At 35.4% G+C, this 24,898-nt stretch overlaps 1 protein-coding gene across 4 annotated transcripts in view; it reads right to left on the bottom strand.

Annotated features, from left to right (window-relative positions):
* Positions 1-24,898, bottom strand: part of ANKRD28 (ankyrin repeat domain 28) — a 128,629-nt gene that overhangs the window by 23,232 nt on the left and 80,499 nt on the right. For all 4 annotated transcript variants that reach the window (XR_011322402.1, XM_069772337.1, XM_069772347.1 and 1 more), the window contains exons 4-14: positions 24,265-24,335; positions 21,228-21,428; positions 20,368-20,455; positions 15,723-15,865; positions 14,402-14,614; positions 7,887-7,965; positions 7,323-7,437; positions 6,816-6,898; positions 4,345-4,408; positions 2,970-3,038; positions 1,242-1,382 (exon numbers count right to left, since the gene is read on the bottom strand). Coding sequence is in view for 3 of the 4 variants with exons in the window: in XM_069772337.1 (XP_069628438.1) it covers positions 1,242-1,382; positions 2,970-3,038; positions 4,345-4,408; positions 6,816-6,898; positions 7,323-7,437; positions 7,887-7,965; positions 14,402-14,614; positions 15,723-15,865; positions 20,368-20,455; positions 21,228-21,428; positions 24,265-24,335 (1,267 nt within the window). In the remaining variant the exon portion in view is untranslated. The remainder of the gene's footprint in view (positions 1-1,241; positions 1,383-2,969; positions 3,039-4,344; positions 4,409-6,815; positions 6,899-7,322; positions 7,438-7,886; positions 7,966-14,401; positions 14,615-15,722; positions 15,866-20,367; positions 20,456-21,227; positions 21,429-24,264; positions 24,336-24,898) is intronic.

Here is a 24,898-nt window from a genome sequence, read left to right as displayed (position 1 = left end):
GGTCAGCTGCCCTGGCTGTGTCCCCTCCCACCTTCTTGTGCCCCTCCAGCCTTCTTGCTGGCTGGGCATCAGCAGCTGAAGAATCCTTGACTTAGTCTAAAGAGAACTTAGCAACAACTGAAAACATCAGTGTGTTCTCAACATTCTTCTCATACTGAATCCAAGACATAACACTATACCAGCTACTAGGAAGAAAATTAACTCTATCCCAGCCAAAACCAGGACACCATGAAAGTATTCTTTATTTATCCCTCAAAACCCAATCTGTAAGTTATATGCCACCTCATTCCTATTACTACCTCACCTTTTAAAAAGTGCTATATTAAAACAAGATGATACAGCACTAAGCGGCACTCTTTTCCAGTGAAGGTGTCACCCTATGCACTTGAAATGCCATGCTGCACACCAGCTTGTTTTGACCTGTGTATGTGAGTGTGTGAACATGCAAGTGGTATATTTTGAGGAGACTTGGGGAGAGTACAACATCTGGAGCTTAACTAGCCTCATCAATTCTGTGCTCCTTATATAAGCTTTGCATGTAAGCATTTACGTCATTAATAACTATGTTAAATATAACCATTAGTTACAAAATAAACACACGCAAGAGGCATTTGTGGATGCCTGAAAGCTTCTGGATGTATTTCATTAATAGAAGTGTAAAAAATCTACACTAACAGGACATACAGTTGTAATACCAAACATGAATAGTTTAATCAAACACCAAATAATAAGGCATCTTATACTGATATGTCAAGTTAATTTCTATCCTGATGTAGGCCTACTGTAACTCACAGTCTAGTTTTACACTGTATTTCTGACTACACAGATTTAGGGGCAACATTAAGAACCCTTCCTAAAACACAGCATCCTTCATGAGAATTTGATTTTAAAGCAAAATGACCCTACTGCTCACAACTGTCATAGTAACTCCCACAAACAATATTTACTCAACCACTACACAGCAGGTGGGATTAAAAACTTTATTCCCAATGAATTCCTGAATTAGGACATCCGCATTTTAAGACGTAACCAAAAAATTACAATACATTTTACTATTGTTCATTTTTCTCAGAAATATTTGTTACATAAAATAATTTATATACAATGAACAATCCACTGTCAAGTTTAATTTTTAAAAATATAAAAAATGCATTTGGCAAATCTGAAGGCAGAACATACACGAAAGTCACAGCTCAAATGTTTCTAAGGAGAAAAGCTTTAGTACAAAGCATTCCACTTACTTTCCATCTGTGTCTGATGCAGCTGCATAGTGCAGAGGTGTACAACCCCTCTCATCAAGGTCATTCACACTAGCTCCAGATCCCACAAGGGCAAACAGGCACTGATAATTACAATTGGCAGCAGCATAATGGAGTGGAGTTCTTTAGTACACATTTAAATAAAAAGTACAATGGTAAATAACAGCAAAATAATACTATAGAGACAGAAAAAGCAAAATAAAATGAAACTTAAATCCTCCTTACATTTTTTAACAAGTATTTGTGGTGAAGAATGCATCATTACGATATTAAAAAATGAGGCCATTTTCTAGGGGCCATTTAATAATGCAGAACAATATCTAGGAGGTCTATTTGCCAGCCAAAATATGCACAAACTTTGTATTAAGGGAAGCTTTATATGAATTTTCTTGTGTAAACATACAGAGGAAAATCAAGTTTACAATAGAAATATTTTTAGTTAAGTAACTTCAAGCCACATGGAAAAATACAGACAAAACTAAGAACTGCATAGCAACTAAACACGGTCAAAATAAAATACAACAATTAACAAGTAGATGTTTTCGACATCAGAACTTTGTCTAAGAGAGGCAAACATTATTTATTTATTTTTACTTATACTAACATAGCAGAGGTATTGTTAAAAAAAGTTTTAAAAATATACCTTGTCTTCTTATAATAAAATGGTGAAATATTAGTACTGATGTATAATCTCAGGGGAAACTTATTCCAGCTTCAAATACATAAACAATTCTCTAAATAAACCAGTTTGGATAAAATTTCAAAAGCAGCAAGATGACTCAGAATTCCATTTTCTATTTTTAAAAAAAGATCGCTACTATAAATATCTCAATTTTGAGGAGACAGTCAGGCACTTTAGTGTGTCCTACCTCTTCCCTCTCCCTTAAAATTACTTTTTCCCATTTCTCTCAATATTTAACTATTTTAATCTTTTCCCTCTCCTGAAATAATTGCTCTATATAACATGCACATTAAACCAAAACCAAACCAAAATGACACCCCCCCCCCAACTTTCAATGGCAAAAGTTATGACAGATAGTTGTTCCTTTCTCAGAAAAGAATGGAAGTGAAATTTAAAGCAAAATACAACTTTGGATCCATAACATTCTCCTCAAGTCCTACTCCTGCCATTCACATCCTGAAAATCATATTTTCCATGATGTGATGTGAAATTTTACACAAGTACTGATCATGCCATCTAAACTTAAATAATCCTATACTAAAAATAGAAATTAAAGTCATTCCAAAAGAGTTCGGAGCACAAACTAGGAAACAGAAAGGGCTGGATATAATGAAAGGAAAAAAGTGAAGCAGTTAAAAAAAAAAGGATTTTTAAATTAAAAATAAGCTTAGAAATAGCAACAGATTTATAGGTTTGACATACATTATTTCGAAAACACCACTAATGTCCTTGGATGAGAGCAATTTAAACTCATTAGATCCACGTTATAAGCAAAAAAGGCTTGTAAAAATTACATTTGAATATGGAACTCAGTCTTTAAAAACAAGACTAAACACCTACTTAACAAAACACAATAAACAAAGCATGTTTGTAACTTTTGATAACATATGCCAAAACATAGTTTATTACAGACATCTTATCTTAAAAAACAGTTGAACTGGAACACACAGACTTGAGCACATAGCAATATGCTACTTCTGTAATACCTTTAACAGCCCTTTACAATATACAAATCTAGAATGTCTTACCTCCCAAATCTGTCCTTTTTGTTGAAGTCTGCACCAGTGTTTAGCAGAAGATTTAGGCACTCCAAATTCCTATTAAATTAATGCAATATTACTTGTGATTGCAAATTTTATTTCCTCAATATTGGCCTCTGCAAATATCAGAGCTGCTACATATATACATCTCATACATTATTTTTAATTGAACTGAACTATCATATGACAAGTTTGATAAGTATATTTTTATATGTAAAATAAATTTCATAACTGCAGGACCAAACCAGGAAAGAATTCAAATTAGTTCAAGTCCATATATGGAAATTTTATTGATATCAATTGGCATGCATAAAAGCACATAAACATTAACCTACTTTAATAGAAATTTCAATTCTTTAAAGCAAACAAACAAAAACACCTGCATGTCACATGCTTTTTGCTACCAGGATTCCAGCACAGAGGCAAGTTTTTAATGTATATTTTTAAAGGCCAAATGTAAGTTGCAACATAAATATTCTACTTTTTAGTGTAATTAATTTTCAATAGAGCATGATCATTATAATAGATGTACAATACTGCTTATGGTTCAAACACTATCTTAGTAACTTTCCTAAACTGGAGATGAATGAGGGAATGTGTCACAAATTATGTGTTTTTATATGAAAAGATAGCATTTTAACCTTAATCATTTGCAACAAGGATGTATCTATCAAGTATCCTTTGACTTAGAATGATTACTTAACGGTATTACTTAAACAACATTGAAACAGAAAAATGAAAATATCAATATCATGGAGTTCTTGTGTCCCACAAAGTGTATCATGAAATTTATTACCCAATTCTTCCAGGCAATTTTGAGTAGCTGCTATAGAAAACCTACAATACAATAACAATAATCAATATGGATCACAACTTAAGTGATGAGCAAGTAGTTCTGACTACTTCATCCACCTAAACTCTGGAATCTAATTATGGCTTTTAATTTAGTTAGATTGATCTTTTGCTTATGGATATGGTAAAAACATATTTCCCAAAGTTGCTGTTCTCCACCTCATGTCCTACAGTGATCTTAGCTGGGCATGCCATCTTTGAATGCTGTAAATTCTAAAAACATCATCATCCATGGGAATTTAAAATAAAATTCAGTTCATCCCCAAGCATAAACCTAAGGTAAGGCTGATGATACTTGGACACTGTACTCCAATAATTACTTATTGAGCTGAATATTTAATTTATTTTTATTGTTTGTAGATAGAATCCATCTTGAAATTATTTTAACGTTTACATAAATTCCAAGGGGAGAGGGCAGGCAAAGCACAGAAAGGAAATAATGAAGAACAGTAATGATCAGCAATTGAAAAAAGAACACTAAATATGAAAGCATGAATGTTTTTTTACATACCCTCCAGCTGCAGCTGCATGAAGACAAGTCCTGCCAAAGTCATCTGGTGTGTCAATGTCAAAACCTATAAATCAATTAAAATCATTATGTAACACCGCCTTTCACAAAACTGCTCTCATGTACTCTTAAGAGAAATGCTTGCTAAGCAAACTTAACAGCTATTTGCAAAAAAGCACTTAAGCACTGAAAATTTACTTCATTTGAAACACTTCATTGCTATTCGTAATATTTTGAAAAACAGGCGTTCAAGTAAAACTGAAAGGCATAAGGTAAAAGACAATTAGCTGCACTGAGGCAAGAGGCTATATTCTTTCCTATCCTATTTGTCTGCTAATTTTTCTGCGTAATTTAGTATTGAATATAAAATATATGAAGGTAATAGGAAAATTTTAAAGTATGCTAGAATTTATCAGTGTTACGCAGAGATTTTTCTTTTTTATTTTTCTTTTTAAATAAAGAGGGGGATGTCAGCATTACTAAACCCAGAAGCTACTTATATTTCATCCTGGAGTTTAGCTCTTTAGTCCCAGAGAAAGAACTTTGTTAAGCTGGAGTGAAGGCTGCAAATAGCAATTATTTACAGAGGAGTCCTTTAGAGAACATTGTAGTTTTATCTTCCCCAAATGTATGAACTATGGAACTTCATATTTGAGATCACAAACTGTAACTGTGCAATTCCATATCTAACCATATACTTTGACATGAAGATTACTATTTAAATCAGGTTTCAAAGCTACATTTTTGGTTTGAGAAAACTACTATATTGTCCTAAGAGTCTTGCTCTTGTTTTGGTACTTTTGTTTGGGAATGCAATTTTTTTTTCTTTTTTTTCTTTTTAAGAATTGTTCAACAATGACAAATAGTGAACAACACAGGATGTTTTATTCATGAGTACTACTATTCAAGACTGTTTTCCTACTCCATATCCCCCAAAACATAGCATTTGTATGAGCCACTACGTTCTCCTCCCATTTCAATAGGCAGTGATATAAAGCAAACAATTTAAGATAGTTTACCAATCTGATTTGAAAAGTAGTCTTTGATGCCTTTCCACATCCCTAGGTTGCTTGTCTAACACCACAAACTACTTAAGTGTCATTCAGTACAGGGAAAAGGCAGATTGATTTTTTTTTTTTTTTTAAGGTCTGCACATGAATATTAATGAATTTAAAAATCAGAGATTCTTATTTACATAAATGAGACTCCTCCTCCCAAAACCAAAAGGGCACATAATCTGCAGATACCAATCCCTGCACCAAGAGCATGTATTAGTAAACTGTTAGCAGTATCTAGTCTTTCCAGTCCGAAGGCTGTACGTACTCTTTGAGTCCTTATCTGCTCTAGGCTAGATTTATATCCAAGTTTGCTCAACTCATGTACAAGTCACAGAAACCACTTGCAAGTCTTCTGCAGGGATTCCCTTGCCATACTGAATCTCCAGTAAGGGCAGAGCCAGCACAGCACCATGTGGAAAAAGGAAAAAGCGCCAGAATATTCCTCATTTTGAATGCATCCAATGGAAATATAGTTAACTAGAGGATAGTTCTTTCCTGGAGTGAATCCTTGCAAGCTTGTCCATGAAGGACAGTGAAATAAAAAGCCTTATCAGTGGTAGTTTTAGTTATACTCCTTTAGTTCTTCTCCCAGGCTTCCCCAGCAGACAATATAAAGCTAGGTAAGCAACTTCTGACTCTTCCTTTTCCGCAACCCTCTGCTCCCCACTTTTCTTTTTTCAAAAAACATGAAGTGCCTTCAGATTAATGTAGAACCATTTAGTTTATATTCTTCTTCTGTTCCTGAAACTTCCACAATCCTCCAGACAGATCTTTTTCAGAAATGCAATGGTTCAAAGAGCTCAGAATTTACACCAGAGCAGACTATGGACAACAAGGGAAGTAATAACCTTACAACCCTCTGCAACTTCAGGAAGGAATCAAACAATGAAAGCAGAGTGCAGTTTGTGTTGCATTTAATTAACAATAAACCACTAATGCAACAGTTTCTTAATGTAGCAGCCCACAGAGTCTTCAGAGCTATTAGATACCCACTAAAGGAAAAGATAGGAATAGACTGATCTGTATTAAGCTAAAGACACCATGGAAGGGAAATGGAGGATGCTCCATAAAGTCATTTAAGACAACAGTAGTCTTTCTCCTTGAAGTCGCATTATGGTCTGAAACAGTCATCCCACATCTATGGCCAACTTAAAATGCAAAACCACAACATTTAAAAAGTTATAGATGTATTATTTCAATTTGGATGTTTTTTTTTTTTTTTAAATTGCTTCTGTAGAAGTCTGCATTCACTTTAACTATAGACTATTCATTAAAAAAACAAGCACTGGCCCCAGGCTACTAGTAAACTATAAAGATTTTTATGTATTACTAAATTAAGACTTAATTAAAAGCTATTCTATGGAATAAAAAAAACGAAGTACAAAGCAGCCATAAGATTTTTAAAGAGTATCCTACCTGATGAGAGGAGCTTTCTGCAGCAGTCTGAAAATCCACTTAATGCTGCCAAATGGAGAGGAAACATCCCATGTATACCCCGCCTAAGATACACCATAATCAGGTATCACAGTTTCATTATAATTAACATAAAACAAACATGACTGTGTGGCAAAGTGCATGGTGGGTTCAGCAAACCACCTCATTAGAATATTGAGCCATAGGAAAACTTCACCTATTAAATGCTTTCTTACAAGCCAGCAGGATGCATTAAGTCAGTGCAACAGCCTATTAAAACTTTCAGCACTTCTACTTCAAATACATTAGAAGAAAATCTATTTCTCTTTCTTTTTGTACAAATTGTGATGTACTGAGTAGCTACTTAAAAGTACAGTACAGGATAATACACAAAGTATTTCCTATTTCAAGTTGAAGACAGTATTAAAAAAAATCATACTAATCTTGTTAATCTAATAAATAAATTTCTAAATTCTCTCAGCTTGCATTCATGTCAATAAAGTTACCTACTTTGCAGTGTCAGCACCACTCGTAATCAGAGTGTTGATTAATAGCTCATGGCCATATCTAGCTGCTATGTGCAAAGGAGTATTTCCATTCTTATCTTCACAGTCTATTTCAGCTCCTGTAATAAAAAGTAATTACTAAGTAAGAATATACGTAGGCATACAAATACTTTGTTAGAAAAACAGCACTGATGATAATTTAAGCAACATCAATAATTGTCCATGAATGACTACTTTGGTTTTAAAAATCTATACAGCTTTCAGTGGTATTTAGTATTAATAATAAGCAAAATGGAGAGAAGCATTTTATTATGTAACCATATGGGACAAACTTTCTGCAACCTAAGTTATGGAAGAGAAATTAACATATTTTCCTGCATTCTGAAAAAATAAACAGTTCTTCAACATAACTTATCAAACTTTAAAAGCAGATATGCCAGACTCAACCATTAACTGAACTAGTACTGGATATGAAAAAAAATTCAGTACATTGTTACCAATATAAGAGGAGGAAAATATTCATAATACTGGAAAGCTGATGACATAACTACTCCCTTGCCCTTTTTACCATTTTGAATGATGGTTTGAGATCTTGAAAATCTACCATGGATTGCTGTCATGTGCAAAGGTGTCTTCCCATCTTTACTCTGGAAAAGAAAAAAAACCCCAGTGTTTACTTATGGTCAGTAACAGTAATCTACGAGAACTGAAAAAAAAAAAAACCCAACAGAAAAAGGACATTCTTTTACTTTCTCTTCTCTCCCCTCTACTCCCTCTTTTACATTGTTTCTATGCACTTCTGCAAGACAGATGCTGGCAGTGACAAGTCAGCATGACATGGCAAGCTTTTCAAAAGAGCTGCTCTTAATCACAGCTCTTCCAGCTGTGAGTGACAACTCAGTGATGCCCACTCACTCACAGTTATGCCTTTAGGATAATCACTCTCCAGAGGATGATGACAGTACACAACTTTAGCAACAAGCCTATGTTCAACTCCTCCCCCACCCAAGTCTAAAACAAAACAGTGCTTCTTTAAATTGTTTGTTTCTTGAAAGAAGGTAGCTGTATTTACTATGGAGGTTTACACATTATATTAGAAGACAACACATTGAAAAGCTCATGTGTTTCATGGAAATTTCTGTAAAATGATATTTGTAAGCAATTTATCATAAACCACAAGTAATCCTAAGGTAAAACTATTCAACCATAATTGGTACTATAGATTTGACACACATATCAAATAAGTGCACTTAAGTCATTCACCCAGTAAAGATGTCCTTCAAGTAGGCCAACAGTAATGCATAAGGGAATTTCAATTTTTAATAGCACAATCTCAATGCACTTAAAAAAACATTTTTTTTCTGTTGTTTTACTTTAGAATGATTTTTTTCTTCCCTGTACTTTATCATAGGTAATGGGAAAGCTCTACTGCAGAAAAAAGTTCCTACAAATACACACAAAAAATTGCAAACATGACACTCAGAAAATAAAAGCACTCTTGGATGCACATGCGTACCACATCTTTAAATTTTAAATGTTAGCTTTGAAGAGTATGAAATGTTCACAAAATACAAAGTTAAAAAAGACAAAGATGGTAGGGGGAACATACAATATGAACATATGTATTGAAATATCACGAACTGCTGTCATGTGCAAAAGTGTCTTCCCATCTTTACTCTTCCTTTGGAACCAAATGGCAAAGCTTCTATGCATCTGTTACTGAAAGTCTGCTGGAGACCTTTTTAGGGTTGGATGTGGAGTTTTTAGTTGTGTCACTGCACAGAGCAGGATACACCATCTAGAACAATGCAATTATGGGAAACATTGTCTTCTCAGACCTAGACTGAAAGAAATAAAACACCTGATAATGACACCCAGGTTATCTCCAGATGTTTCAGCTAGCAGATATCTTTGACTGCAAATAATCCAGAAGACCCATCCACATATCCATAGCAGACACAAAGAAACACAGAACATGGGGTTGAAATTCACCTGAGGAATTGGACAATCGATTTACTTCTGTCATTGGAGGCCTTAATAAAAGGCCAAATAAACACATCGTAAGTGACAACTTCCCCAAGCATTCTCTATGCTCTGATTTTCTTACAAAGAGAATTTTCTTCTAATGTTTACCTTTCATCTTTCTCCCCACAGTTTAGTTCTACTCTGTTTATCCAACCATTAATATTCTCCTCCTTTAAAACAACTGGTACACATCTGCTGTCTCTTTCCCTCACTTTTCTCCTTCTTTAAGCTGAAGAATCAATCAATTTAAATAAATTTCACATAAAATAAGCTTTGTTAGAGTGAATGACTAAAAGCTGCTTTGGTAACTAATATTCTAAACTTTAAAAGGGGAAACTTTGAGAAAGAAAGGAAATTAGTGAAGTAACAGACAGAAGAATTTAAGGGCTCAGATAAAGAAGCCTGCAATCTCACTGGCTCAGATATGCTAAATCTGTATCTCAAAGGAAGGCTAATGAACAGTAGGAAGATAGAGCAGAAAAAAGTAAATCCAAGTGTCACTGAGCACATTAATAAAGTACCTTACAAGGACATAAGAATAACTTAAGGTGACAGTATTAGAAACTAAGGAGCACGGTGGTCAAGTGAGAACCCTCACAAGACAACTTGAGTAAGATCTTGGAAAGGACATCAAAATAAGCTACAAAATAATCTTCCAGTTGTAAATGAGAAACCACAGTACGATCAATAATGGATTTTTACATTTACTCTGCTCAAATTTACTTAAAAAGGCACTTAATGTAGATTTCTAAGACAATGGATTCGATTATCCACAGTGCCTCTGTCCAGTCTTAGAGTCTCAGGTTCCTTTGCAACCCAGGAATAACATAACACACAGTTGTCTATCAACATATAAACACAGAACAGGTACAAAATTGAATGAAGGTGATAATTTCCATGTTGAAGCTGAACTGCTAGGTACAGGATCACATTCAGAATTCCCTTCTCAGACACTGTCACTAGGGAAGGATATATAGAATGAGAACCAGTAGCCAGAGTTCTTTAAGCAATGAAACAGCAAGGCTCTATTTATTGAGCAAAGAACTGTTTCCCGAGATGCCAGGAGGCTGGACTGCATAAGGAGGTATCTTCAAACCTCGTGCTTCAATTTCCTTTTTTTATGCCTTTAAGGTCTTCTATCTAAATATTAACTACAGCTGTCTGATTTTACAAGATCAGATAGGATCAGAGCACATGACAGAATAGCTATGGGCTAATGGTAACTTTTGTTGCCTTCACTGAAACTCAATGTTAAGTGTGGTATAGGAAAGAAATCACCCGAATCTCCTCTATTGCTAGAGGAAACAAAGTACTTAAGATCATATGAAATTTGCTAAGAACAGTAATTGCTATTGGGCAGAAGGAATTAACACACAGCGCAAGGTGTTCTATCAAATGATTACTCAGACATTAACTGTACTCAGACTACTGAGCTTTACTGAGGGTCAGGGAAAATGTGGGTCTATCATGTCCCAGCATTCCTCCAAGTGAAATTTTCCCCTAAGCAATAATCCTCATGTTCTAGTATCACCAACAGAAGTAAAATACTTTTTCTATTTCGGTCACTGAAATTTCAAGCAGCAAGGGGGTCCATAAAACAATTAATACTGTCCTATTATGTACTTATTTCAGTGCCTTCTTCCATGCATGGAAATCCTGAATAGCAAGGAGAGCGTGCTGCAGTAATGAGCAATACTTAGCAAGATTCACTCACTGTTCTACAGTACTATATGGACACTGACAAGGCTACAAAAACAAGTATGAAATGATGTCCTCTGCCTACACAGGTGATTAAAAGCATGTAACATATTTCTACTGTTCCATTATCTTTTGCTACATATTCCCTTCTTGAGATGAGGCCAGCATCCACAGATACACACAAGCACTGACCCTCCATCTGCCATCAAGAGTAGAAGTGTTTCCCCTTTGCTCTCCCCACTAGGTCATCCACAGCAGGAGTGCTCTAATAGTACTGTCTAGTCTGCACTTAGATTACCATCCATACTCACTCTGTTACCTCTAAAAACACAGGAGTTGCACACGGGAGGGAACTATTGAATCAGATTACACAAGCAATATAATTATGATGAAAAAATAAATCTTGTCACAATTTTAAGAACTACTTTAAACTTCAGCCTCAGTATTAAGAAACTGAAGAGGCTTGGTTTCAATACATACTTAGAACACTCTAAAAGTATCCCCATTTTAACTCTACAAATTATTCTTAGCTACACAACATATTCTAATTCAATTCCCCTTTGCTATTTCTTAGGGATTGTTCTTCTGATTAAATCCAAGATTTATCCTTATAGGCCTTTCCAGGGAAGCAGAAGGTGACTTGGAAATTATTTTCTTTTGCCTCGGTTCTTGCACTTTTCACCAGTGCAAGCAGTCAATTTTCATATACAAAGTAAGGCTGTTCATACCTTCAGGTGCATATTCAGTCATACTGGTATAAATCCACAGAAATGCTATTAGCAGAATTACAACAGAGACACATTGTGTGTTAACATGGGATAAATGGTGTTTTCAAGCCGTAATTGCTTAAAATCCCTACACAACCCCACTTGCTTAATTTTGCACTTAACAGTTTTGATAATTACTAAATTAACACATTTTAAATTACAGCCAACCTATAGCTAAAGATGTTAACCGTTTCCACTGTGAAGACATTTTCTTCTGAAGCAGGCTAAGTTCAGTAACCAAATCTTTACTAAGCTCTTAGACTTAGCTGAAATTCTCAGCTCTCTGATATGCTTCAGGCTGCATTTCCTAGCCCCATCACTATCACGTTTCAGAAAAAATGATTCTGTCATCTCAGAGTAAGCTTAAGAGAAAACCTGGGTTTACCCATACCAAATCCAATGATTTTTTTTTTTTAAAGTTACATAAACCAACTAATCTATACTTTGGATCCCATAACTTAAAATGGAATGGGAAGGCAGGCAACAATACCTCTCTGTAATGTTAAAACATCTTTAGTCACATCCAAACAAAAGTTCACCCACATTATAAACTTCAAAGAATTCAGGAACTTTGCCAGTCACTTTGAAAATATTAGCCATTCTTTGCACAATTTCTAAGGTTTCTTAGTGTTATAACTGACTAAATGTAGTCAGTATCTACAGTGTACACCGTATGTAAAACAAAGATTCTTATTTTAAGTTCAAACATAAAGATTATAACTTTAACAGTGTTTAATTATCCTAACAGAATGTTGGAAGTTTTTCATTTACATTCCTAACCTACAATTAAGGTGTATTTGAAAACAAACAGCCAAAAAATCCCAATCACCATTACTTGCTGCACATCTGTCTGAAATGAAGCCCTCCCCACTTCTTTCTTCTACATCGCAAATAGGCACAAAGTCACGAACCCTTGCAAGCCAGCATATAGGAAAACAGTAATTCTTTGCTTAGTAATATTTATGTTTCTCTTTTGTTCTTATTTGTGTAAGTAACATACGTACATAATCATTAGTATATTTAACATTGTGGGATTATTTTAATGACAGAACATACATTACTGAGAAATGATGTTTCAAGAATGTAGGACGGAAGTCAGCCCTGTAAGGCTAAACCCTCAGTCATATCCAGTCTGGGACATTATGCAGAGCAGAAAGCTGGCAACAAAAATAAATGGACTATGACCTATGTATTTTAGGACAAGTTCACAATAAACCCTGTAGCAGAGCTCTTTACCTCTCCAGGGCACTCTGGTGATGAATTTTTCCACAACTGAGTTTAAGTACATTTTCATTAAATGAGCTGCACATTTAAGTATATGTAAAAGTGAGCAGTAACATACATCTAAGATTTTTCCATATCAAATAGCTTATTTTTAAATCACTCCCAAATTTTCAGTGGGCTACAGATTTTGTGCTAACTATAGATATAAAATTGTATTATAGAATTAGCTGAAAATCAGTGTGAATATCTTACATGAAGGGAGCCACAAACCACATGATTTTTAACAGGTATGCTAGCTATTCTAATATTCACCTCTTATCTAGATTGTGCTGAAATTCAGGCATAACTCTGTTGAATTGATTTATTTATTTATTTTTAAGAAACAAAAGGAAAGATAATTCTCTTCCTACCACATGTGGGCAACAGTACAGGGAATTAGGTATTTTGTAAGAGGAACACTTGGACTCTTGATTCCACATACCCATTTCCCACTTCCCCCAGCCCGAAACCTGTCAAGACACCAGATACTGCCACTGAATATTTCTGAACACAGTTAATTTTTCATTACTAGAGTAAAAATCAACTTAATAGAAAACAGGATGTCTCACATCTCTCTCTTACATCTCAAGACCTTACCCTACACGCTTGAGAAGATAATAAAAGATATAAGTTATAATTTGTTTTTATGCTTGGTGGATTAGAAATTCTACCCGCACTAAGACTGGATTCTAAGGAATATTCTGCAGCCGAAGACTTGTGACCAAATGGAGATGTAAAACATATACTGACTCTGCTCACAAAGTTTTGCTGGAGTAATTAAAAAACCAGCAGTTTAAGACTTTCCATTGGCCTAATCTACTTACCTTTGTATTTTTAATACACCCTTCACAACTCTCCCTTATTAATTAGATTTTAGGATCTTACATTATCAGCTCAACTGCTGCATCAATTAGCCTGTTCATACACATTTCTCTGAAATATCCTTGATTTCATTAATGCTGCTTATTTCTATGAAAAACATGTTCTTTTGCATTTTTCCATATGATTTGCTTTACTCACATGGATAGACTAGGGAAGACAAATTATGTGGAATTCTGACATATAAATATAAACAAGATTGACCAGAAAGTATTGTCATCTTTCTTTATCCTTTTGGGCTATTTACTACATCCCATTGATGTTTTCAGATTCAGATCAAGTTCCCTGAAGCAACATACTGACTCATTTTTTCTATAGTACTTTTCACAGAAGTACTCCATCAATCAGTGGGAACTTTTAAACATTATCATAACAATGATTTTGAAAAATTACCTCTGATAAACACATACTGCATCTTTAAGAGTGAATGGATGGCTTTGGATTCACCTACCTTCATATTTACATCTGCTCCATTACAGACCAAAAGCTCTAAACACAATGCTCCATGTGTTGATGCAGCAGCGAAGTGCAAAGGTGTAAAACCCTTCTCATTCATTTGATTTACATTAGCACCGCAGTCTATGAGTTCATTCACTACAACATCTTGTCCGTTGTAGCAAGCTACATGAAGAGGAGTATTTCCATAGGCATTTGGTTCATTCATCTATCAGAGAAAAAAAACCCCAAGATTAGTTAGTAGGCAAAAATTACAGGTAAAAACCTGTAATTACTGCAGCATTTAATTATGACAAATTAAAATCTCATATCATGAAACAACTTCTTCATTATGTTTTGGAAATCTTCAAAACCAGAAATTAAAAGCAAGTTCTGGATGTAGTACTTTGATTGAGAAGTATGTACTAGGGAAGAGTATGATTGCTTTACAAGTGAGACAACCTCCCCCAATTGTCTCCACACTAGTTTCCTGGATGCAATATGCAACTTCACAGAACACACACATAGAAAAAAATGCCAAGAATGGCAATTTGCACAGACACTACAGACTAAGCACAGCATGGACCTCTGTTGTTTTTCAACAGCATTTGTGGGTTTCCATTAAAAACAAGAGGTCAGAGGGACTTTTGGGGGGGGATGTGAGGGGGGACATATAGAAATAGAATTTGTTGTTGTGCACACATGATACTGAATTCTGATCTACTTCTCAGGATAGAACTTTGGCAGCATTCTCCAGCCTTGTAAGACTATAATGTGACGCACAATGTAGAATTCTTACACAGTTTCAGTTTGTTGTTAACACACTTTCTACATGCAGGTACTATACAGCCCTTTAATTTATTTTGCATTTCAGCATTAATATGGCCTTCCTTACTGTAGTATTGAAGTTTCTCACAATTTTTAGTATTTCCTAAAACTTCTGTGGTGTAAGAAAGTCAGCAACGTCTATATTTTACAAATAAGCGAAGCAAAAGAGTTTAATTTCCTGCTGTTCAAAAAGGATTGTGTGGCAAAGCTAGGAACGGAATTCCTATTTCCTGAGTTCCAGTTCAATGAACTAAGGGTAAGAAATACCAAACGAACGAAAAAACTACTAAATACAAATTTATTTCCAAATAATTGTGCAAAATCTGCAAGGCTTTTAAGTTACTTGGGGGAATGAGGTTTTATAACTAAAAAACCACGTGAATGAAGACCTTTGGAAATACTATTTTCACTATCTCAAAACCTGCCCCTAAATAAACAGTGTGGTACAACACTGACAAGAGCATTTCAAACGATAAAAAAAAAGAAGCATCACTTTTATTCTTCCTTACATCAACTCCAAGATCCAGAAGATATTTGACTACACTGATCATCCCACTGGATGCTGCAGCATGTAAGGGTGTATATGATTTCTTGTCTTTGCATGTCACTTCAGCTCCATGAGCCACGAGTAATTTCACAACTTCAATATGACCTAAAAGAATAAAGACAAAAAGAATGAAGCTGCATTTTATATTAACCAGCACAAGTTTCTCCTTACACAGAAGGATTTTTTGGGAAGACTTGAGAACTAGAGAGGTGAAATAACTTTGTAATTATTAAACATTTACTGCAAATTTCTGTTAACAACTTGAGAGAGAATGTGACTGTCAGTATTCCACCTTCACCTCAACTGCAAATGCATCCATTAAAGTTTTTAAGGCCTTCAGAAGATAATATTCTATTTTTAAATAAAAATATACACGACTACTGCCCCCCCCCCCCCCCCCCCCCCAATCCAACTTCCTTTACTTGCAAAGCCTTTAAAATGTTGACCCAAATCATACAGGATTTAGCAAAGCTCTATTTTCTAAACTGACTCAGGCCTCTGAGGAACCGTAGCCTTTTGAAAGCATCAACTATTCTCCTAAGTCACCAGGCAGAGAGTAAGAGTCAAGTGGGATCATGGGGAAGGGACGACCTGGGGGAAGTTCCAGGTAAGAGGGTGGAAAAGGGAAGGGAGGGCAAGGAGCCCACCGTGCAGTAGCAGGCAGTTGCTCTCACTGCCAGCTTTGTGGCCGGGCCAGGGGCCCCAACACCGCGCTGCTGCTGCAAAGGGCAACCAGCTTTCCCCTTCACCATGTCCACACGCTCCCCCACTAGCTTGCATGCAATTGTGACGCTGCGCACTAAGAAAAATGCTATGAAAATGGGGTAACCAAAAAAAAAAATCTGCCATATTTGCTCAGTTGTTAATTTAACTGCAAAACAAGTCAATCACTGAAAACACATGAATAATCATGACAAAGTCTGCAGAATAAAGGAGCACACTTGAGTTAAACAGACCATGATACATTTAGTGCTTTTCCTTTGTAACTGACCCATACAGACAGATGTGGGATTCTTCATAAAAAGTGAAGGTCTTTGTTTTTTCAATGACTAAGAGAATTTGCAAAAGTTTGAATAGGAAGCACCTACCCAAAGGAATACAGACAAAGCTATTTTGATAAATATTCAGTCACCATGATACCTATTTTAAGCTGCATGCCCAACAACATACAACGGCATTTCACCTAGCTATACCAATCAGAAACATAGAGTTTACCAATGCAATGTGAAGTGCTGCAACATTTCAATTCTGAATTACTGCAGTATTGTAGGAAAGAAGAGAAAGAGAAATTTAAACATGATACTAATCTTCTGACCCAAATGTAACGGGGACAAGAATGAAAACAAGCCCTGTATAAGAGACAGAACTACAGAAGATACTGAAAACAGTGAAAGGAAGAGAGACGCTGAGCAGAACAGTGGCAGAAAAAACTTTAAAGAGAAGAAAAAAAAACCCCAAAATCCCTGACCTGCATTGAAAACGCAAGCAGCAATCTGTGGAAGACACTCAATCAGAAGAGCTAGATACTTCAAGTGGGCAGCACTGAGGAGACATCCTGATACACTTATGAGTGCGATGCTAGCACGCAAGAATGAAAGTCCATTTTAGTCACAGCATTACAGCTGGACAGCAAAGGAGCTGGGTGAAACGCAGGAAGGAAGAGAAACAATGGATATAACCCTAGAAAGTTATTTATAGTAGACTGACGAAAAGCATAACTTCTTTTTTATTCTACGGTCAGTTTTATATGGTGGAAAAGCTTTAAGGCTTTCTTCAAACAATTGGAGCAGTGTAAAATAGCTCTACATTGTGAGAGAGAATGTCACAGGGTTTTTTTTCCTTGTTTGAAGACTTTCAAAAGCTTTTTCTACTCGATTGTCTGCAAGAATATTTAGGTTGATTGCCATCAGATAAATTACAATTTTCCCACCCAAGAACTGTTCATTAACAATTTCTTGTTAATAGCCTACGAAATAGCACCGACTAAAATTGGAATAAATATAGCATATCTGAGAAACACTAGATTTTTCTCTCATCTAGGTGAGCACAAGGCAGAAAACCTCTGTCCTCTCACTGATGCTTGTCAGATCTCTGCCATCTCAGGCACAAGTTTCATTCAACAAAATTTTGCAAATAATCACCTTGAGTAAGGTGGTTGGACATCCTATGACAGACATTGCTTTGCATATGTAAGTAGATTACAAAATCCTAATACAAAATATTACAAAGAACATTGGATCAGTAATGAAGATTGTTCTTTAACTTCTTGGTTTCAAGTACTGGTATCAGTACTTGATGTGCAATATCATACAGCTTCAAATTGTAAGTTGGAGTATTAATGCTATGATGATCACTTCATAATTCATGGGCACATTCAAGTCTTTTCCTCTGAAGACAGCTCAACAGGGTTCTGTTGTTCTTTTTAGCATTTCACATATGGTTTTCACAGCCTTATTTTACATTGCTATCACATTATTTCAGACCTGTACTGTCAGGGACATAAGACTAATGTGAAATTGGCCTGAAACACAGAGTTGTGCAAAGACAATAGTTAGTAATTCCACTTTTGTGTGAACCCAGGTGTTCACGAGAAGATCACTTTTACAACCGCTAAGATGTTAAACAAGCCCAATTTTGTAAACGTGTGGTTTTGCATTTGTAAAGATCAGAACGAACAACTCATTATCAATCGCCAAAACCCTCAGTAAGGCAACTATATTTAAACATGTACTGTCCCACATGCTATTGCTCTTTTCTTTTGCTCAGTATGTAAGTTTACAACGTTATTTCCACTTTTAAATTACTGTTTCCATTTGCTCTTTCCTGGCAAGACTAGGAAACATTGCTTGATAAATGTAATAACTCCAAAGCAGTTGTGTAAGATACTCAATGCCACAGAATCCCAGATGAGAAATATGTTTAATTAGCAACCTTCAGTCTGTTTTTAAGAACCACCCCCCCTGCATACACAGTGCACAGCATTATGACTATTTATAATTAATTCTCTCATTCATAATAATAAGCATTAACACCAAACTGCATATTGAGTGCCATTTTGCCTAAGAGCAGACCTCCAGGGCAGAGTTATCCTAGACTTAGAGATGTCAGCGTAATAAGTCCATTAATTTCCTAGTTTATGTGTGTTTATTTTTTGGTTTGATATCAGATAAAGTAAAGTTAGTTTGTTTTACTCGGGGAAGGGGCAGTATAGAAATTACTCTCCCTGTACATTAACCTAAATGTTTGTCAAAAATACAAGGTGCTCCTTTATAAACCCCATATATAAAGGTTTTCACTGAGACAGTCATTCCAAGTAGCATTTTCCAATTATAACGGGAACAAAAACATTCACATCTTTAGATCACCTCTGAAAAAAACCCAAAAGCTGCCATAAATAATAGGACCATGTTCTTTTCCTAACTGTTCTTCTCCTTAAGTTTTGTAAGATGGTACCTTAGGCATATAGATATGTATTTTCTGGAGAATTTAAAATTTAGGAAAATGAAGATCACTGAAACATAACAGGAACAAAAAACTACACACAATGAAGTCTTATTTTCCCATTACACCTCCAAAGAAATTCCAAGGCATGCAAACTTATACAATACTGATGCTACTGCTTTTATTATTCTTCCTTGGCTGGGTAGAATTATGAAGCAATAAGCTAAAATACTGAGTAACAATCAAGACCATGGAATCATCTCAATTGGCTTCTTCCTGAAATTGATAACTAAAACCTAATTCTTCACTGTCATATACAACACACATTGCACGTGTTCAAGGGCATTTTTAGACATTTTCTGAAGTTAAAAGAGGCATGATGTTTTTTGGCTTCTGAACAGGTACAAGATATTCTGCAATGACAAATACAACCTGCAGTTGCATGTGAATTACTTGGAAACAAAGTGGTTAGCCAAAGCTAAGAGACTTTGCCAGTGTCAGCCTAGAACTCTTAATCTGCATTTTCTGTGATTCACCTTCCAATGGTTTATATTGCTCATATTTTAAATGAAGCTTGAGATACAAAGCTCTACTATTTATAACAGCTGTGCTGAAGAAAACAATTCCTACCACTTAATAAAATGAACATCTGATAAAAGGCAATGAAGTACACAACTCTGACAGTACTGCCAGTGCCTTGATCAATAACATGACAACAATAATTATCCACTCCTGGAGTAAGAATGGCAAGGCAAGAATTTGGGGTTTTAGAGATGAAATAGTCTTCTTTTAAAATACAATCCCCAAGGTTGGTGCAATGATCATCTGTTTCAGGTGTGCCTTGTATTAACTACTTACTTTCTATTTAGCATTATTGCAAAAGTTTTCACCCGTGATTAGACTCCTGCTGACTGAGGAACATAGTTCCTTCTTTTTAAAGAACAAAATTACTTACCTTAATTTTTCCAACAAATTGATTTTTCTCACCACAAACACAGGTTTACAAGGCAATGTGAAGTATACTTTTAATGGTTTTCTGGCAGACACACAGATAACCTCAATGCTTACAATGTAAGTATTTTTCCTAGAAATATATAAAAAAACTAAACATAAGGCAATTTTTTTTTTTACTACCACAATAGTAATCAACTGAAATACATACATACCCATATATGCTGCCCAATGTATAGCTCGTCTGTCTTTCTTGTCAAATGCATTAATATTGGCCCCTCTAGACAACAGTAAGCTGACCATCTGAGATAAACAGAAAGAAAAGAAATCCTCTATTCACAATGGAAAACTCTGCTTAAAGTTAGACAAAAGAAAATCATACGAGAACACAAAAATATATGCATTTTCAAACGTTTTAAATGTGGTGGGGTTTTTGAATATTCCATAAGCTTGAAAAAACTGGCTGCCCACCTTGGCAGCAATAATGAAGTGACTGTAAGGAACACAAAACTCTATGTCACCAAAAACATCTCCCAGCTAAATATGGCAAAGCTGTGGAATGTTTGAAATCTAAGGGATTCACTAAAGGCAATCACTAAAAGCAAGCCTATTGCCAATTTGTCTCCAATTATCTATCCACAATTACAATGGGCATTTCTCAGTGGTTGTTTTTCAGGGCTTGAAAACTACTGAGTTAGAGTGTATTACATGTATTTCCTCCACATTTCAGTGACAACACATTCCACATGTTCACTATCTACTGAACAGAAAAATATCTTCTTTTTTCCATTTTAAATTTATCTGTTACTAGTTTAACTCCACTTAACTTAGCCAAATTTGCTTCTATCTTAAGAAAGGTGAATGCGTAATAACCTTCCAACTGAATGATGTAACATGTATTTTCTACAACCATTCTGTACACAGATGCATACAAAAGACAAATACAAATACAAAATAGGGGTTGGGATTTTTTGAAGGGACGGGGGAAACGTGATTTTAAACTGAGAAACTAAACATCAGAAATGTGAGGGGCAGAACAATGAGTGGGAAACAAGCTAAGAAAAATAACTCTTACCTCAACATGTCCACTGAAGGCTGCGTGATGCAATGCAGTTCTGCCTGCTCGATCAGACACATTTACATTGCTTAGGAGAGGCACCAAAGCTTCAGCACATTTCACAGCTTTGTTTGCAGCTGCTATATGTAAGGGTGTCTGCCAGTTTTTATCACGAGCATTGACATCCGCTGAATGCTTTAACAACACCTGAACAGCATCCTGAAAGCATTTAAAAAAACCCCAACAAACAAACAAGCCAATTAGTAAAGATTTGAAACGTCAGCCTTAAATCCAAGGACAGTATAATGGAATAGAACTATTTACAATTTGTTCTTTTCAACTGAATCAACCATTTCCAGCTCTTTTATCCAGATCCTTAAGCCGGCTAGCTTGTTTTGTCATCACAACTAGTTTCCAAAGCTCAATAAACCTCCTTAAGATTTCTTCCATTGCTAAGGATTAGTGAAGTACTATGAACTTAGAATGCATTTTCATGAATTTGCCAAGCAAAATTTTTGAACTGTCACAGTCTAGAAATGGCAAAGAGAAGAACACCTTATTAAATGTACATCTAAAGAACTACAGATAAAACAGAGCACGGTCACAAAAAGTTTCAACATATACTGTTGCAAAACTCCTGAAAACCGTTTCAAAATGTTGCACTGAATTCCATCTCACAAAAAGATTATTCATTTCCTTTTGTTAAAAGTACAAGCTGTGAAAATTTGACAAATAAGATCATAATTCTTACAGCAAGATAAACAAATCCCATTAAAATATGTGCACACAATTGGAATGCATAAAAAAAAAAATCTGTTGGTGATATCAACATGAAGATGAATACTGCATTTTACATCAACTCTGTGACCTTCCCACAATTCACTAATTGCTTTCAGTGACTTCTTCCAACTCAAATACTGAGCACACAAATAAATGGTTGGCACTTTGAACTTAAAACATGTTACCACAAGTAGTTATTGGAAATTTTGAATTACACTATGGTACCATAGCTAGGTATTATTCTCAGCTATGAGCAAAATGCTAAGTAACACTTGATTCTATTTATTACAATAAATTTTATTTAAAATGTTCAAATTTCTTCTATTGTCAATAAAGAAGAAAATAGGAACAAACATAAAGGTGAAAATACTGCATCACAGGCTTGTAATTTAAATGAGAAATGGAATGGCTCTTCTATTCTCTAAGAAACTTAAGCAGATTTAGTACTTTAAAAATCTAATAAATATTTTGAACTTTTGCCTTTTTTGAACCAAATATTAAGAAAAACCATAATCAGAACAAGGAAATTTTAGAACCGCTATTACCCCTCTTGTAGAAGGAAGCACCATAGTACCAGTATAAAAAGAATGCAGCTTGCATTTTTATGCACATACATATGCATTAATTAATTTCAAGAATTACTGAATCTGCTTAGGGTTTCTCCCCCCCCCCAAAGTACACCAGGCACACAAATACAAAGGCCTGGGGTGTGACCGTCTTGACATGAAGTTGCTTGAACTTCTGCAGTTGACAGCTAAATCCATAATTCCAGCTATTTTGCATGTTTCAATGTCCTTGTTTAATTACAGCTGTCCTTGCTTCAAGAGCAAGTACAGATGTTTTACTGAAATCAGTATCAAGAGTTTTTTCATTACAGCTTTTTTTCATCTAGTGCACAAAGCCCACGTATGTCTGTCAGCTGGAAAACAGTGCCTACACATACCAACCATGTATGTGGGCTCCTATAACTTATTGTACTTATAAATAGAAAATTCTGACGAGAGCCTATCATTACCTTTTGAGTAAATAGTCTGATAGGTTTACATGTGCTGTTCACCTCTGGTTAGTATTTTGTTTAAAATATTCCACATTAAAAAACATATGACCATGGTTGTATTTCTTGAAGTTATCATTTAGGTCCAGTTTGTCTGCAGCACTCCTGCCTGCAAGCATTACTGATACAAGATGCTTTTGCTATCCCTCAGCTCTGAAGAATGCAGCATTTGGTGCTCTGGTCAGCTCCCAAAGCAGCAGCCTAAAAATACCTCAAGAAGAACACACAGCGTTTGAGAATAAGGCACCTTCGAAGATTCGTTTTCAAACACTGTTTTGAATCTCCATGTAACTTAGCTATTAATGCTAGTGATGGAATATTGGAATTTATCCAGGGAATTCAAAAGCAAAAACTGAAACAAGACTTGTTTAGATAGTTCACGGATCAAATACTTGAAGTTCAATGCTTGCCAAAACCAAAATACTCAACTGCATCTTCTCAAACAAAAATTTACACAGAATCTTTAAAAAACCTTTATTTTTTGAGATATAACGAAATGCGCAGTGATTTGACCCAGGATCTCAAAGGAGATAGTTTTGCATAAACTCTTCCACAGAACAAGCTCAGCATTTCTCTGTTTGTTTTGATCTTCTACAGGCATTTAAAATTTTTATTAGGACATCAACAATAGAGGAAGAATAACAAAGTAATTTCTTACATTGCTATATTTTCACAACTGTGTAACTGGTAGACTTCAAAAAACTTTCTATGTATTTCATTTATAACTTTAAAAGTGATTTTCAATACTATCATTAGTCATTAATTGCTTTTTAAAAGAAAGATGTTTGCAGGCTTTATAGAACCATTTATTTCTTCAATGCCTGAACAGACAAGCCTGTAAAAAAAATGAAGAAATGCAAAGATTATGCTGTAAAAGCTGTACTAAATCCTAGTTCATCTCTACTTCCCTCATGCTGAACCCTTCTGGTTACCTTAAGAGAAGTAAGCTGGACTTGAGAACACTGCATGCAGAATCCTCTGCTGGGTAAACAGCAGAGAGCAAGGCTGAGAACTGGAAGTTTACAGTTTTCCCCCTTTCTCCCTACTCAGGCATGTGATATATATACACATACTCTCAACAGGTTAAACAAACTGTTGCAAAAATGTTCTGCAATTCCAAACTTTTGGAATAGTTTCACTTTGTAAAAACCAAACAAAGAACAGAAGGTAATTTGAGATGTCTTATTTTAACACAACGCAGTCAAAAAAAAAAAAGCATACCTCACTACAAGATGCCACAGCTCTGTGTAAAGGAGTCAACCATTTGCTGTCTTTGGCATTAACTCTAGCTCCTGTAACAAAAAATAAGAATAACAGAAATTTATAACATATTTACAGAAAGACTTACATATTTTCAACTACAGAGAAAGAACTATTGGAAGATACTTATTTCTAGGCTCATTAATACAGCATGAAGCCAAAAATGGAAAGGAGTCTTTCCTCCAGCTGAAGTCCACCCTTTGAAGAAAGTCTTTTAACACTGCACCCATAATGCTCTTCCATCAAAGCGTACTCATCTTTTTACACTAGGTAATCCTTTATAATCCTCTGCACTTCCAAAGGCACATAAAATACTATTGGGTAAGAAAGACTGAGTCCTTGCCTTCATTCAGCAACAAAAATCTCACTTCCCCACTACAGTTGAAATTCTCTATTAAAGTAGAGGAAGAGGCTACATTTATGCCCCATGCCTCCAGTTTCCTTGTGGTTGGTGAGTCTGATGCATAGGTGTATAGAAGATGCTGCTTCTTCTACTGGGAATTTGGGAATGAATCTTCCCTACTCCACCAGGTCACCTAGCCCATTTCAGGACCTCCCTTCATGAGCTAGACTGCAACAACCACACCTCTCTGCT

Source organism: Haliaeetus albicilla, chromosome 2, assembly GCF_947461875.1.
Source record: "Haliaeetus albicilla chromosome 2, bHalAlb1.1, whole genome shotgun sequence".
Taxonomy (NCBI): domain Eukaryota; kingdom Metazoa; phylum Chordata; class Aves; order Accipitriformes; family Accipitridae; genus Haliaeetus; species Haliaeetus albicilla.
Note: the sequence above shows the minus strand (reverse complement) of the source record. Positions and strands in the feature narration are given on the sequence as shown.